At 37.4% G+C, this 17,062-nt stretch overlaps 1 protein-coding gene across 1 annotated transcript in view; it reads right to left on the bottom strand.

Moving 5' to 3' along the window:
* The window catches only part of HCN1 (hyperpolarization activated cyclic nucleotide gated potassium channel 1), a 670,899-nt gene that overhangs the window by 137,091 nt on the left and 516,746 nt on the right, over nucleotides 1–17,062 (bottom strand). Inside the window, exon 5 of the mRNA XM_007950552.2 lies at nucleotides 6,600–6,746. Coding sequence (XP_007948743.1) covers nucleotides 6,600–6,746 — 147 coding nt within the window. The remainder of the gene's footprint in view (nucleotides 1–6,599; nucleotides 6,747–17,062) is intronic.

Consider the following 17,062-nt stretch of genomic DNA (forward strand, 5'->3'; position numbering starts at 1 on the left):
TTATCTGAGGTCACTTTCCTTCCCATATAAAGTTAGTGATTGGTTTTTCCATATCCCTAAAGAATAGTTGATGAGATCTGGATTGGGATTGCATTGAATGTATAGATTGCTTTGGGTAGAATTGACATTTTCATAATGTTCAATCTTCCTGTCCATGAGCATGGGATGTTCTTCCATTTATGTAGATCTCTTATGGTTTCTTGGAGTAGTTTTTTATAGTTTTCTTTGTACAGGTCTTTTGTGTCCCTGGTAAGATTTATTTCCAGGTATTTTATTTTTTTGGGTAGCTATTGTAAACAGTATTGATTTCCTTATTTCTTTTTCAGCAATCTCTTTGCTGGTATTTTCCCTCTTTTTTGCTTTGTAGTTGTCCTCATTTGCCAGTTGATGTTTCTGGTTCCCAGTTTAAAATCTTGTAAGTTTATGTTATTTTGGACATGCCCATAGCTGTGGTTTCTGGGTTATGTCATCTTGTGTATTAATGGTTGGTTGTTATTTGCTATTTTTTGTTCTCTGTTCAAAGGACCTCTTTAGTATCTATTGTAAGGTTGGTCTAGTTTTAACAAATTCCCTTAGTTTCTGGTTATCTGGAAATCTCCTAATTTCACCATCATATTTGAGGGAGAATTTTGCTGGTTATATATTTCTTGGTTGAAAATTTTTCTCTTAGAGGGTTTTATCCCATCCCATTGCCTTCTCAGTTGCATGGCTCCCACTGAGAAATCACAGTTTATTCTTACTGGTTGTCCTTTGTAAGTAACTTTTTTTTTCCTGTGCCCCTTTCAGGATTTTGTCTTTGTCTTTGGTTTTGATGAGTTTGATGATGATATGCCTTGGTGATTTTCTTTTGGGGTCTATCCTGTTTGGAGTTCATTGGACTTTCTGAATGGATATATTCTCATCTTTCATCATATCAGGGAAGTTCTCTTCCAGCAAATCTTGGACAATTTTCTCAGTGTTTTTATTTTTCTCTTTCTGTTCTGGAATTCCAATGACACGTAGGTTATTCCTTTTGATGGTATCCCACATGAACCTTAGGTTTTCTTCGTTTTGTTTTGATCTCTTTTCTGATTGATCCCTTTCCAAATAAATATTCAGGTATTTGTCTTCAATCTCATTAATTCTGTCTTCCATTGCATCAGTTCTACTCCTTTGCCCTTTCAACGTGTTATCTATTTCTGACAATTTAGTATTAATCTTCTGGATTTCTGTCTGTAGTTTTTGACTCTTTTCTAATTTTTCATTTATTTTGTCATTTTGTTCTTGTATTTTGTTCCAAAATTCTTCTAGGGGTTTGTCTGTGTTTTGCTTGATCTGTCTCTCAATCCTTTGAAGATACCTACATATCATTCTTTTCAATTCCTTATCAGGGAGTTCCAATGCTGCTTCTTCCTCAGGGATGTGTTCCCAGTCTCTGTCCTGCTCCCTTGTTTCTACCATTTTATTTTGCTTCTTTGTGTGGACTGTGATGATCTGTTGTCTCTGAGACATTGTGGTGTTGTTGTACTTAGATCTCTGTTAACTGTTTGTGAAGATCAGCTAAGGGGAAGTCAGCATCTTCTTGGTGGTTATCTATCATTGGCCTGTTGGTGGAGAAGGGAGTGATGACTCTCAGTAAGTGAAGCTGTAGGTGATGCTGATATAGTTGCATTGTATGGGGACTGTTTCTGTCTCCCACTCAGTTAAACAAAAATAACAATTGAATGACCATCAAAAAAGTAAAAGCAAATGGACAAAAAACACACTGTGTAACCACACAGGAATAATAACCTCCCCACCCCCCAGAAAAAAAGAAAGGGGAAAAAACCCACAATATCTGGGGAGAGGGTAATAAGAGAAAAAAGGTAGAGAGGGAAAATAATGAAGAAAAAAATGGGAAAACATAAAAAGAAAAACAAGGAACAGGGTTAACCGCAAGAAAGAAAGAAAAAAAAAAAAAAAAAGTGGAACCAGGAACAGGGAAAAGAGAAAATGCTGAAAACTAGAATCTGGGAAGGGAAGAATAAAGAGTAATAATAAAAAGGACAAAAGTAATAATAATAATAGTAGTTTTAAAACAGACAAAAACAAACAAACTAAAAAGAAGAAAAAAGGAAAAAAAAAATCGGGGCAGGGCACGGCAGGGCACCCAGGCTCCATCAGAGCACATAGACTGGGATGAAATTCCTACCGGCCTAGAAGGTGGGTGGGAGTGAGGGAAGGCTGCACCTCAGTTCACCAAGAGGGTGGGGGTAAAAGAGAAACAAGTGGAATATTGTACCGTTCCAGTTGTTAGCTTCTGGAATGTCCTTGTGGTGTTTTCAGCAAGTGGAACATATTCTTAAGTCCCTGGAATCTGAGAGAATGCTGTCACTTTATATATCCACAATGGTCGAACCACTTGTAAACACTCAAAGTGGCTGTGCCCTCCAGACAGGCAAAAGTCCACAGCTCAGTCCAGCTTCCTTTTTGCTGCTTCCCCTTTTATCTTCCAGACACCAGAGCATTCCTCCGTGCAGTCCCTGGCTATCAGGGATGGTTTTTTGGTTAATTCTTAGGTCCTAACACCACTTGACAATATCCAAGCTGTCTGTGCTTTAGCATGGCTGCCAGACCACAGCTCTGTGTATCTCCTCTTTTGGTGTTTTTGTGTAAATTCTTCTGCTAGTTGGAGTTTAGTCCACTTCTATATCCTTCTCTTCAAAGCTCAGGGGTCCAGGATCATCTTCTATATCTGTGTTAAGTGCTTACCCTTTTCTTTGTTGAAGAGGGTCTGTGCAGTCTTTCTGCCTATTCCACCATTTTACCAGAACTCCCAAAAAGATATTTTAAATGATTAAATTATGTTTGGAAAATTCTACCATGCAATCTCCATATTTTCCGACACTGATTTTTCTCATTTGTTTCCAACTTTTGTATTCCAATCCCAGTAACCATCAGTGCCTCTTGATTACATGTTTGATCCTAGATTCACACTGTGTACATCTCACATTTTTATTATTAATGAATGTTTGTAGCTGTTTCTTCTCACTTTGAGTCATGCCCCGTCAGCAAATGTAGGTCTAGAAAAGCTTTACACCATCCACATCATTAAGGTCAGCTCTATTATGATGAGGCAGCTCTTCCCCAGTTGGAGTTTGAGTTCTTTCCAACCTGAGGCGTTCATCTGCTGGCACTATATCAGACAATGTTTCCCTGCCATCATAATATTTTCCAGTAATGTATCAGACAATGTTTCTATTTCTTCTACTACTGATTTATTTGTTCCTGAAGTCTATGGTCTATTTAGTATTCTTTTCCAGCACTACAAAATGAATGTATCAGTTCTTCTTCTGTATTCCTTTTTCATTGTTCAGATTTCACACACATGGGAGGCAATTTTATACACTTTCCATAGTTCTTACTGGACTTGTATGCATAAAAATATGTCTGACTTTTAGCATCAGATTTTATATTAATAATGATTTTGTTATTTCTCTTTCATGCCATTACTTACTTTCTCATTCTACTAATCTTTTTACTTTCTAACCCACCAGCCACTCCTCAGAAGGAAGGTTGGGCAATCAACCTCTATAGTGATACCACCTCGGAAACCCAAGGAGGGGTTTATAAGTCAGGTCTGACTTCGTGGCACATAACAACAAGACAACAATACAAGCTTAAATGAAAACAAACAAACTCACTGCAGTCGAATATGACTTCAGAGAGTAAAAAATTAAATTTCTACTTTAGTGTGATTCTTGTGCCAGAGCAGCAAAAGCTGAATAGCAGGGAAGTAACCGCTAATGGAGAAAAACTGTTACCACCTTTTTAAAGTGCTAAGTGTCTAAGCATTTTGTTTTCACTTCTGTGATCTCTAATTTTGTTAAGCAGCCCAAATTCTTCTTTTTCAAACCATGATTCTGTTAAATAAGACCATTTATCCAGAAAATACTTAAATGTTGTTGTTGTTGATATGTGCCGTCAAGTCGGACCCGACTCATAGCGACCCCTGACTCTCTACTTAACAAAGCACAATATCCTTCTGGGAATGGTTCCTCCTGATAACATGATCAAAGTACCAGAGACAAAGTCTCCCTATCCTTGCTTCTAAGGGAGCATTCTTGCTGCACTTTTTCGAAGATAGATTTCTTTGTTTTTCTGGCAATTCATGGTATATTCTATATTCTTTACCAGCACCATAATTTAAATGCATCAATTCTTCTGTGGACTTTCTTAGTCATTATCAAACTCTTACATGCATACCGGGTGATTGAAAATTCCACAGCTTGGGTCAGGCACACTTTAGTTTTCAAAGTGACATCTTTGCTCTTTAAAACTTCAAAGAGGTCTTTTGCAGCAGATTTGAGCAATGCAGTGTATCGTTTGATTTCCTGACTGTTGATTCCATAGCTGTTGATTGTGGATCCAAGTAAAATGACATCCTTGACAACTTCAATCTTTACTCAGTTTATCAGGATGTTTCTTATTAGACCATTTGGGAGGGTTTTTGTTTTCTTTATGATGAAGTATAATCCATGCTGGAGGCTAGAGTCTTTGATCTTCATCACTAAGTGCTTCAAGTCCTCTTTCAGCAAGCAATGGTATATCACCTGCATATCTCAAGTTGTTAATGAGTCTTTCTCCAAACCTGATGCTGTGTTATTCTTCATATGGTCTAGTTTCTCAGCTTATTTGTTCAGTATACAGTTTGAATAAGTATGGTGAAAGGTTATAACCTTGATGCACACCTTTCCTGATTTTAAACCATGCAGTATCCCCTTGTTCTGTTAGAACAACTGCCTCTTAGTCTATGTATAGGTTCCTCAGGAATACAATTAAGTGCTTTTAAATTCTCATTCTTTGCAATGTAAGCCATAGTTTTTTATAAGCCACACATTGAAATGCTTTTCCATACTTAATAAAATACAAGAAAGCATCTTTCTGGTATTCTTTGCTTTCAGCCAAGATCCATCTGACATCAACAATGATATGCCACATTCTACATTCCCTTCTAAATCGGCTTGAATTTCTAACAGTTCCCTGTCAACGTACTACTGCAATTGTATTTGAATTATTTTCAACAAAATATTACTTGTATGTAATATTAATGATGTTGTTTGATAATTTCTGCCTTCTGTTGTATCACCTTTCCTTGGAATGGGCCCAAACATGGATCTTTTGCAGTCTGTTGGCCATGTAGATAGCTTCCAAAAATCTTGGCATAGATGAGTGAGCACATACTACATTAGAATTTAGAGGTGAGATAGGAGTTAGATTAAGTAAAATTATGGCATGGTATAGATTACTAGGGAATATCATGTAGTTCAAAAGAAAATTGGATGATGGTGGGAACTTAATTAAATTATACAATAAAAGTCTGAGATGAAATAAAGAAAATATCAAAGTCAGAATGAGGTAGAATGAAAATCCAATGGCTCAGTCATGGGTCCTGTGTTAATGAACCCCAGGAAGAAATTAAAAATGTGTATTTTGTCAGCCATATCAAAAGCACCATCAACAAATCGAAGATAAGAGATTTGATGAATGAAAGTTCACTGATAACTTACAAAGAATGTATTTTAATAAGTAAGTGGTTGTCACAACCACATCACAAAGTTAGACAATGAGTACATAGAACTATTTTGAGAAGAGTGATAGTAAAATAAATCAGTGCTGTCAGAGCAGTGTAAAGAATATAAGGAAACAAGAGTATAGTCTTTCGGTCAATAAGTGACCTAAGCATCTAGTGGTAGAGAGAAAGCTGCCAGGGTGAGATGGAAGATGATTCAAGACAAAGAGCTGACTATTAATGTTGCAAAGTGCTTTACTGAGCTAACAGAACATGAATGAAATTACTCTCAGTATCTCTGAAGGATGAAAAGGTATGTAGAGAGGAAAAAAACTGAAGCTCATGTTGCTTCAATCATAGCAAACAAGTTGGTATGAATATATCCTAGAGACTGATCAGAATATCAAGCAATGGTTTTGACAGTTGTCATGGAGAATGGGACAGAATCCTTAGAAGAATGACACTATTGTATACATACTATGGATTGGAATTATGAATTTGTTGAATTCATCATTATCAACAGTTTCAAAACTTTACAGTTTTTAATACAATATGATAATATCTGTCAGAATGAGAATCAGGGCAGAAAAGATGAGAAATCACAGCATTGTGTGTAGGAATTACGGAGCATGGGGAAGCAAGGAATCCTAGCGTGGAAGAACATTAAGTGGCTGACTGACTCAGGAGATGGTGGGGATAATAAAGACAGGTGGGAGATTAGAAATCAAGAAGCATGTAAAGAACCTCCCTCAGTAAGCAGGAGGAAGTGGGAGCTCAGCTATGGAAAATGAGACCAAATAATTAATTTTGAGAGCAAAGGATAAAGAAATTAGAATAGTTTTGAGAATCATATCTAGAAGAACAAATATTTAATACTTAAAAAATGATTAAATATCTCCATATGGGAGAAAAATAATAAGAAAAGAAAGAGATGTCTTCATACTTATTTCTTGTTTTTGTTTTGAATAGTGTCATGGAATATGGATTCCTCAATATGGATTCTAGTATTTATCATGAAAAGAGAGAACAAAGGTGGCACAGTACAGAGATTTAGGACTATAAATCTTACCTCTCTCAGAGGATCATTGAGTTCATTGAGAATATTTTCCTCATCAAAGATTTTGCCTTGGTATCTGTGTTCATAGTAATCATGGATCTTCTGACGCATATCAGCTGGTAATTTATGGAATGACATGTACTGTTCCACTTGCTTATACTGTAAGGAAAGGAGAATGAAAATTAGAAAATATGGTTAGGCTATGAGATAAATCACTATACTACTTTGTGGTGGTGTAATTAATAACATTCATTTCAGTAGCACACGGAAATCTTACTCTGCATTACTTTGTTATATACTGTAGTGTATAAAGCATGTAGTTTAGGTAAACATTTCCTATAAAGACTGAAGATGTTACTGAGAAGAAGCATGAGATAATTTCATAATTGCTGTAAGATGTAAGGGTGTGATAAAAAAAAAGAAAAAGCCAGTGATGGGACAAGAAAATAAATGTGATGCTGTATTTTAATTAATTAATTTATCTTTTATTTTGAGTTCTAACAGAAGTAAACAGGAAGGTGCTGTTTGGTCCCTTGCCTGGAAGAAAAATCCTAAAACACGTACTATGGCAAGAGTAAATTTGAGTAGTATAGAATGAAGTTTGAGCTTATATTTTGGACCAAAATATTAGAACCTAATTATAGTTTGAGTCTAGATGCAGAAGTCTTGGCAGTCATTTGCATCAGCAGATATGCAAACAACATAGATTCTCTGTAGAAGTAAAAGAATATATTTCACCTCCACCTAATGCCTTAGGCACTACACACCCGAGTTCCCAATTTACAAGTAGAAGTAACTAAATCAAGTCGTTTTTAAACTAGAGCATTTATAAAATCACCTGGCATGGTGGTTGCTTGCTGGGAATGCAGATTTTCAGTCCCAACATCATTTATTGGTTCCTTTGATGTTTCTACATCGTTATATTCACAGACACGCTCTCTCTCTCTCTCTCACACACACACACACACATTTTAAATTAAATAATATTCTTGCTAATCAAACAGGAGCAAGGAAATTATCTGGGAATGGAAACACAGGATCCCAGGCTTCTTTCCAGACCCACTGAATCATAATCTGCATCTTCAAAGATCCCCAAGTGGCTCTTTTGCACAGTGAAGTTTCAGAAGCATTGCCTAGATGTTCCTAATGTAGGTGATCAGGTGATCATGAGACCACACTTTGGAAAAAAAAAAAAAATTAGTTAGATGCAACTATTTCATTGTACAGGGTATGAAATTGAGTACAAATTAAAAAAAAATAGGTAATAAAACTGGATAAAGATAGTGGAATATGATCTTTCCCTTAAAATTGAACATATTTGATATACTTTTATATGGAATCGGAAGGAAGGTTGGGCAATCTACTTCTGTAGTGATATCGCCTCGGAAACCCAAGGAGGGGTCGCTATGAGCTGGGTCTGACTTGAGGGCACATAACAACAACAACAAATGGAAGGAGGCACCCTAGTGGCACAGTGGTTAAGTGCTTAGCTCCCAACTGAAAGGTTTATAGTTCCCAGTCAGCTGCTCAGTGGGAGAAAGATGTGGCAGTCTGTTTCCCTAAAGATTGTTGTTGTTGTTGTTGTTATGTGCCGTCAAGTCAGCCCTGACTCAAAGCGACCCCTCCTTGGGTTTCCGAGGCAGTAGCACTACGGAAGTAGGATTGCCCAACCTTCCTTCCGAGGAGTGGCTGCTGGGTTTGAACCGCCAGCCTTCTGGTTAGCAGTCAAGTGCCTTAGCCACTATGCTACCAGAGCTCCCCTATGGGGTAGTTCTTCTCTGCTCTATAGGGTCACTATGATTCGAAATCCCCCAACAGCAATGGGTTTGATATATTTGGTTGATATTATATAGAAAAATTGCCTCAAATATTTTCCTGATAATAGAGATCTGCGTAGAAGATCTAGATCCCCTGACTCCTTATCCATAAGTACTGGAATTGGAGCTGATGGTGGAGTGCCCAAGACATTTGGCTGCTAACCAGAAGGTTGGCACTTCAAACCCATCAGTCACCCCATGGAAGGAAGACTGACTGGGCAATTTACTTCCATTAAAATTTACTGCCTCAGAAACCCAAATAAGGTAGCTATGAGCTGGAATTGACTCGATGGCAGTGAGTTATTTTTAGTATATCTAATGAGCAATAGGAAATATTGTAATGTATTCAAAAAATTTTTATGTAACTGCTTTTCTTACACATAAATTCATATTGTTTGAACAATTTTTTTTGGAGACACCAAAAATATATGTATATATCACTTTGGATTGAGTGAGATTTGCTTTATTTGGTCACCAGACTATGCCCTAAAATATTTAGCTTGCAGGCTTATATATATATATCTGAATCAAGCTGATTACAATACAGCATTTTTAATTTAGGCACCAATGCTTTGACTGTCATTGTGTATAAGTAGTTTCTACTGTACACTTGAGGATTGGATTCTTTTTTTCTGGAGAGCTCAGAGGCTAAATGCTTGCCTAACATCAATATTCTTTGGCAGCCTGTGGCTAGAGACCTGGGGTTAGGTTGCTTGGCTCCACATGCAACTGGCCCATCATACTGAAGTTTCAATTGCCTTCCCTACAAGACCACTGTGTACAGTTGGGTTTAGAGCTGGACTGGAAAAGCTCTCTCTTTATCTCTGGGGACACTTACATGTCTGTTTCTTACTTTCAGTCAGGATGAGGGCAGTAAGATTTATGATGTTCTGTTTAGGGTCTGAAAGTCCCTTGGACACCCTCAAGGCTAGATAGCTGCTGCACTGATGATTTGCAGCTGGCGAACTTGTGGCTTGACTATTTAAAGAGACATTGACAGCTTTCTCGGTAAACTCTACTAAAGTCAAGATTTTTTACACAGATCTTGGTAGTTTAATGTAGAGATTCTGCATGGCCTAGGTGCTCAAATATTAGGCCCAGGACCTCATGCTATAGAACATCTCTTGGACCACCAATACGTGTCCTAATTCTCTTTCTCTTGCTGCACTGAGTTCTTTACCTTTAAATAAAAGTCTCAGGTGAGTACACTCTGTGCTATCTGATGATTCCTGTCAAATATCTGAACTTGGGAAAATGAGACAACTTTAGTCAATAGGACTGAATATTTTGACACTCACTTACATGCATGGGTAGAGTGCTATCAACTCTAGCCAACAAAGAATCCAACTTTCTTGAGGACAAGTAGGCATCAAGTTCTCTCTGTTAACTTTTTCAATAGCGTGTTTACCCACAAAACAGGAGTGGTGAGTATCTTTAACCCTAACCAGAATATTGAGCTCTAGGTTTTATTTAGACAAATTATTTATGTAAACATTTCTTGTGAAGAACTGAACATACTGAAGTGTAATAAAGCACCAGTATCATATGAAAATTTTTACAAATGCACATTTGCAGTCTTCAGCCCAGATCCCTTGATTCAGAAAGCTATCTGCGTATGGCCCATCAGTCTGTGCTTCAATAAGCCTCCACACTTTAAAAAAACCCCACCAATCTCACTGCCATCAGGACAGTTCTGGCAGATAGCAACCTCTATTGAGTTTCCAAGGCTGTAAATCTTTAGGGAAACAGACTGTCCCATCTTTCTTCTGTGAAGTGGCTGGTGGGTTCAAACTTCAGAACCACGCCAAAAACCATTTTATCTTAGGACATAAGGAAGTAAGTTTGGATGAGAACAAAAGGAAAAAAAAAATCTGTTTCTGACAAGTTAAGATGCCTGTGGCACTGTTGTTGTTGTTGTTATGTGCCGTCGAGTCGGCCCCGACTCATAGCGACCCCTCCTTGGGTTTCCGAGGCAGTATCACTACGGAAGTAGGATTGCCCAACCTTCCTTCCGAGGAGTGGCTGGTGGGTTTGAACCGCCAGCCGTCTGGTTAGCAGGCAAGTGACTTAGCCACTATGCTACCAGAGCTCCCCCTGTGGCACTACCTAATACTTATATGTAGGTCAGGCACTCAGAGGAGAAACTGTGCACATTGTCATTGACCAAAGGATCACTAAGGTAGGATGTGTCAAATAGTATGAAGCAGGACGTGGAATCATTTTTTTTTTTTTTTAAATTGTGCTTTGGGTGCAAATTTACAGAGCAGAATTTGTTTTACATTCAACAGTCCATGTACATTTGGTTTCACTCCCCAATTACCATCCCCAACCCTAATGCCTTCTCCTCCTCTCCCTTCCCGGTGACTCCGCTCTCCCCCCACAATCCTGTGCCCTTCTTAGTTATGCACTCCTCTCTGTCCAGCTTTTCCTCCATGTGAATGTTGCCCTTCTGGTGCCCCATGGCTGATTGCTCCAAGGAGGGTATTTCTGTAGAGCAGGTGGGCACATCAGCCTGGGTTGGGGTATTCTGCATATAAGTCTTACTACTGTTGGGCTGAGAGCCAGCCCTTGGGAGTGAGTTTTATCCCAGGGCCATAGTCTTGGGGATCGCACCAGACTCCATACAACCAGTAATTCTGGTCATCAATGTGTTTTGAATTTTGTTCCACATTTTTCCTCCTACTCTATCCAGGATCTCCAGTTTTGATGCCTTCTTGAGTGGTTGGCATTGGTAGCTGGTCACCATCTAGTTCTTATGGTTTCAAGGTCCATCATATCCTAGGGCTGATAGTTTCCAAATGCCCTTGATTTTCTTCACTCTTCTTCATTTCATACGAGAGGAGACCATTAGCTGCATCTTAGATGACTGCTCAAAGCTTTTAAGACCCTAGTTGCTACTCACCAAAGTAGGTTGTGGAACAAGATTTTTATGTCTGTGCCAATTCAGCCTGGTGTCCCCCCCCCCCCGATACTATGGTCCTGAGTCAGCAGATCTGGTGGTTCTCTCTCTCACAGTGTCTGGCTGTCTCTGAGGGCTTGCTCCAAGTGTCTTCTGTTGCTTCTGAAATTATTGTGGTTATTTTGTATCATTAGCATTTGTGCAAGATTATCCTCAGCTGAATCTATCATTGGTCTAGAATATATTCTTGTTCACTGACCCCCATCTGATTTTCTCAGTTGTCTATGTATTTATCTGTAGCCTGGTGTTTACTGTTAGAAGTAATGCAGTATTGTGTATATACAGTATGTACATTTTAAAGGCAGCTAGATCATGGACATAATTCAAGTTTACCGTTTCAAGACAAGCATTCTGTACTTTGAACTGTTGTTATTGAAACCATGTGTTTTCAGCAATGGAAGGTATTTTGAATGAAATTAAAAAAAATTGAGAATGATACAGTTAGTACGATACTTTTTTTGATAGTATACTTTTTTTTATATAGTCAGTGGGACACATATATCCTGAGAGGTCTGTGGTACTGAGGTTGGTAGGATGAGGCCTGTTTTTTCAGATTCACACAATTATATCAGCCACACATTAAAAGTAGGATAGGAGGTTTCCACTAAACCACTGAGGCAGAAACCATGTATTTGAAAGGGCTAAGTGTATGGCTGCTATACAGCAGGAAGTGAGAGAAGAACCAGACAACACTGTTAGAATCCACAGGAGGAAAAAGTTTCAAGGAGTGATCATAAGAAGTATGCTCTAGGAATAGAGATGCTTGACAGTGGCCAGGGACTTTGGAAATTAGGCAGTAAACTTTGTAAGAACACAACACTTACTAAAAACAGAAACTTCTTTTTGCCTATCTTCTCACCACCTTTCTCATGTTATATTTGTGTTACTAGTATTATTACTTGTTACAAGTTTATTTCATGTTCAGAGAATTCTAGACTGTTCTGGGTGAAATAGCAATTTCCCTCTTTCACTTTTACTTTCTAAATGTTATCATCTATACTTTTACAACTTAAAAGTGGACTAAAATCTTGTGCCTGTAATTGAGCCTTCTAAACTTTCTTAAAGTTAAATCTCAAGCTAATATCCCATAAAGGCTACATTATTGTAACTGTGTAAATATTATGTTCATAATGAGAAGCAGATCATTTGATGGCATTCCCTTTTGTTACCTGGAATTTTTAATCAATTTCACTTTTTGAGGAGTTTTGGTAACGTAGTGCCTAAGGCATCTGACTGCTAGCCAGAAGGCTGGTGGTTCAAACCCACCAGCCACTCCTTGGAAGGAAGGTTGGGCAATCTATTTCCATACTGATACTGCCTCAGAAACCCAAGGAGGGGTCGCTATGAGTTGACTCCGACATGATGGCAGTGAATTTGGTTTGTTTTTTGAGTTTTCACTTCTTGAACAAATTAATTTTATTTTATGTCTCATTTTTTTTCTTACCTTCCTTATTCTACAGATGTCTACTGAGTTTAATTTAGAGACTTCGTATAGGATTCTGAATCTCTTTTTCAAATATGCACTAGCTTCTCGAGGAGCCTATTGAACAAATGTCTACCTGTGATTTCCTTTCCCACCATTCCTGCTTGGATTCTCTATTCCTGCATTCGACGCTTCTTTTTTGGCTAGTTTTGAAACACATTTCAATAAACAATTAAGAAAGAGTTGCTGAGGTATAGATTTTCTGGGTCTATGTATGAAAATATCTCCATTAAACTCTTTGTTTTGGTTACCTCTAGTGCTGCTCTGACAAGAATATATCATTAATGGGATAGCTTTAACAAACAGGAGTTTATTCTCTTACAATTTTGGAGGTTAGAACTCCAAGCCCCAGGTGCCAGGCACTAGGGGCTGGGTGAAAGTCCCTCAACGTTAGGCTTCAGCTCTGCCTCTTGCTCCTGGCCCACTGAAGCTAGAGGTATCTCTTCACACAGGCAGCTGCTAGCTGCTGAGGCTGTCAAACCCAAGATTGACAGCTGAAAAGGCACAGGCCTAATGTTACCAAATCACACAGCAGGGCATTAATTCAAGTACATTGAAAGTCCCAAGATTAGCAGGGCAACATGGCAGGCTGCTGAACAACTCAGCTACATGCAGGGTTCAAGCATGCCACAAGCTGGAAACCTTCCTCAAAGTAGCTTCTTATACACTGGAAGCAGACCACATATCTAAAGCAGCTATTCAGCTGCTCCAGTAGATTCCACCATGGAGTTAATTACCACTCTCACCATGGGGAATAACTACATCCAGCTGCCCAGCCACTCAGCCAGCACAGCCAAGATGATACACAAACTTAACTACCACATTCTCAAACTTGACTGATAACCTGAGAACATATAGAATCCTGGGTTGAACCCACTAGCTGGATGTTAAGTTTCTTGGATTCAATCTTCTGTGTTAGATTTGATTTATGTTTCATATTATTCATTTCAAATATTTTTTTCTGTAGTTTTTCTTATATTCTACATTCTTCGTAAACTTCTTAGAAACTATTTTTAGTTTCAAATATTTCTTCCTTTCTTTCAATCTTTGATTTGCATATTTTTAATATTCTTAGTTAAAAATATACTAACCCATATGAGATTTTTTGAGAATGATTTTAATGTACTCTTTCATTCTCTGAAGTATCTGGGATATGTAAATAGATATAGATTAAAAAAACTTCCATTGGGTTTAGCTTCAGTAAATTTTTTGGTGTCCTTGCCATAAAAAGTTTCTTTGGAAAGTATGTAGAGGTTGGGTACTCAAGTAATTCAAAACATATTACAGTATTTTAAGTTGAATGGAATCAAGAGTGGAATTAACAAATGAAACCATCTTTCTAATATAGTCTGACCTTGAGGGGAGAGCTAGACTGATAATCAGAGGAAATAGGAGATATGGTAAATGGTAAATGTAAGCAATTCCAACTCTAAAAAAAAAAATTACTTTTATATTCATGAAATTATACTTTACTGGAAGATTGGATCACCCTGGTTTTAACACCATTCCTTCATTCCAATACCCAAGACATTACGAAATGATAGAATTTTACCTAAGTTTTATTTTTTTTCCATTTCTTTGTTGTTGGTAGGTGCCGCCGAGTTGTCTCTGACTCATAGCAACCTCATGTACAGCAGAAGTGAACACTGCACAGTCCTGTGCCGGCCCCACAATCTTTGCTATCCCTGAGCCCTTCGTTGCAGCCACTGTGTCAATCCATCTTGTTAAGGGTCTTCCCCTTTTTCATTGTCCCTCCACTTTGCCAAACATGATATCCTTCTCCATGAATGGTCCCTTTTTACAACATGGCTGAAGTAGGTGAGACAAAGTCTTGTATTTCCCGCTTTCAAGGAGCATTCCTGCTGCACTTCTTCCAGGACAGATCTGTTAGTTCTTTTAGCAATCCATGGTACTTTCAGCATTCTTTGCCAGCACCACACCCCAAAAGCATCGATACTTCTAAAGTCTTCCTTCTTCATTGCCCAGCTCTCAGGTGCGTAAGAGGTGACTGAAAATACCATGGTTTGTGTCAAGTGCACCATTTCTTTGCAACTCCGTTATTACATTCAAGTCAAAGCTACATTTTTCTCTCCTAAACTCACTTTCCTAACTACATTTCCTTATTTTTTATATACCTTAATCCAACTCCAATTCCCATAAACCTGACATAGAATTCTTTTAAAAAGTTAAACTTATCGTCACTCTCTTGTTCAAAATCTTTTAGCAGCTTCTCTTTTTCTCCAGAACAAAGGGCAAGCTACTTGGCTTGAAGACCTCTTGCTCTGTCTTTTACATTCTTCTTCTTCTTCTTCTCCTTTCTTTTCCCTCTTTTTTTCCACTACACTTTGTTATATTTCTTTCACATTCTGAAACGTACTTGGGGTCTGGTTGCTGAGACTTGGATCATGATGTTCCCTCTATCTGGATTATTCTTCCGTCACATAATTTATTATTTTATTTTTATTGTCTCTTATTAAGAGAACATTTATCAAACACGAGAGGTTCTGAACTATTTAACCAATTGCAATTAGCCTGAATTAATGTCAGTTTCTCATACTGTGGTGGCTTACATGTTTCTATGATACTGGAAGCTATCTTTCCAGTATTTTAAACACCAGCTGGGTCATCTATGGTAGACAGGTTTCCACAGAGCTTTCAGACTACGAATGACTAGGAATAAAGGCTTGGAGGCCTACTTCTGAAAATTAGCCAATGAAAACACTACGGAGCATAAACGAATATTGTCTGGTATAGTGTTCAATGAATGACCCCTCAAGGTTGGAAGGCATTCAAAATACGTAGTGGCCACAAGAGTGGATTTGAGAATACCAACATCTTGAAGATGATGTAGGACAAGGCAATACTATGTTTTTCTGTACATTGGGTTGTGTACATCACAGCTGACTCTACTTCAACTAAAAAAAGCAACAAAAACAACAACAATTTGATCTTTAAAAAAGTAGTAATTTCTGCCTGAATCTATATATGTCTTGACATCAAACCTGGGTCGAAGTAAGAGGAAAGCATGGAGTAGAAAAGAGAAACTGCCTTGTTGTAATTTTAACAATGTTTATAACAATTAGCAGAAAAGAAAGTAATCACAACATGCACAAAGACTATGCATTTCTTTGTGTTAAGTAATGAAATATTTATTTGATTACCAGCATCTCCCATGCCACATGACATCAAATATTTCTATCAAGATTTGGAAATTTTGTCAATTTCTTTAAGCTTGATTTCATTCAATAGGGCAGGATATATATTTCTTTATATTTCTGAAGAATATTAAAGAATTATAGCATATAGTCACTACTTTAAGAAACTTAATGGTTAACTAATTAATTAGAATGTGCAATAATTACTTAGGAAAAGAAGCAATTTGCTAAGGCACTTCCCTATCAAATCTGTATTTAATTCTAATATGAAAGGTCTCTTCTTCATCACCAAGAAAGAACCTTATGTATAACTAAAAAAAAATATATTCTTTAGGTCTCCAGGCATGATTTTATGCACTGAACATTCCTGAATGATGGAGATTAGAAGCTGTACTTCCCATTTTTATTATAAAAGGAAAATATAGAACAATGAAATTTAGTTACTTATTATGATACCTCAGTACATTTTTTACAGTGTATCTCACACCCACAGTAGACCCTTAACATACAGGTTGTCTGTGTGGAAAATTAGGATGAATAACATCATCTTTTATGACCCAGGCTGTAACGATACCTAGTATTTTAGCACTTACTAAACTTTTAATGTAGGAAGAGTCCAAATGGTTCCTGAAACAATTATAAATAGTGAGATCACTGACATTAAATTTGGTCTCCTTATGAGAGTGAATCATAGTCTTTGGAGAAGATAATCATATGTCCTAGGGTGCTATAAGACATAGAATTTTAATTGCTACATTTTATTTATAAGATTAATGTGTTTGTGCGTTGATTTTTTTTTTTAAATAATACATTACATCCCAAAGATCTGTTTAGCTAAAATTCTACCAGTTTTAGGACAGAAGAGTAAGAATGCAATTTTCTTAATATCAGCATATGCAAACATTGAATTCCTTAAGTTGTTTATGTGGAATCTTATTATATAATAAAAAAACAATACTTGAAATAATATTTTCATCGTGGATATTTTCTGATATATATAAATGTGTACACACATGTAGGCATGTTTGTGTACCTGTAATAATGAGTTTCAATAAACTATG

The sequence above is a fragment of the Orycteropus afer genome, unplaced genomic scaffold (genome assembly GCF_000298275.1).
Source record: "Orycteropus afer afer isolate SDZICR_OR568_19922 unplaced genomic scaffold, OryAfe1.0 scaffold00277, whole genome shotgun sequence".
Classification (NCBI taxonomy): Eukaryota; Metazoa; Chordata; class Mammalia; order Tubulidentata; family Orycteropodidae; genus Orycteropus; species Orycteropus afer.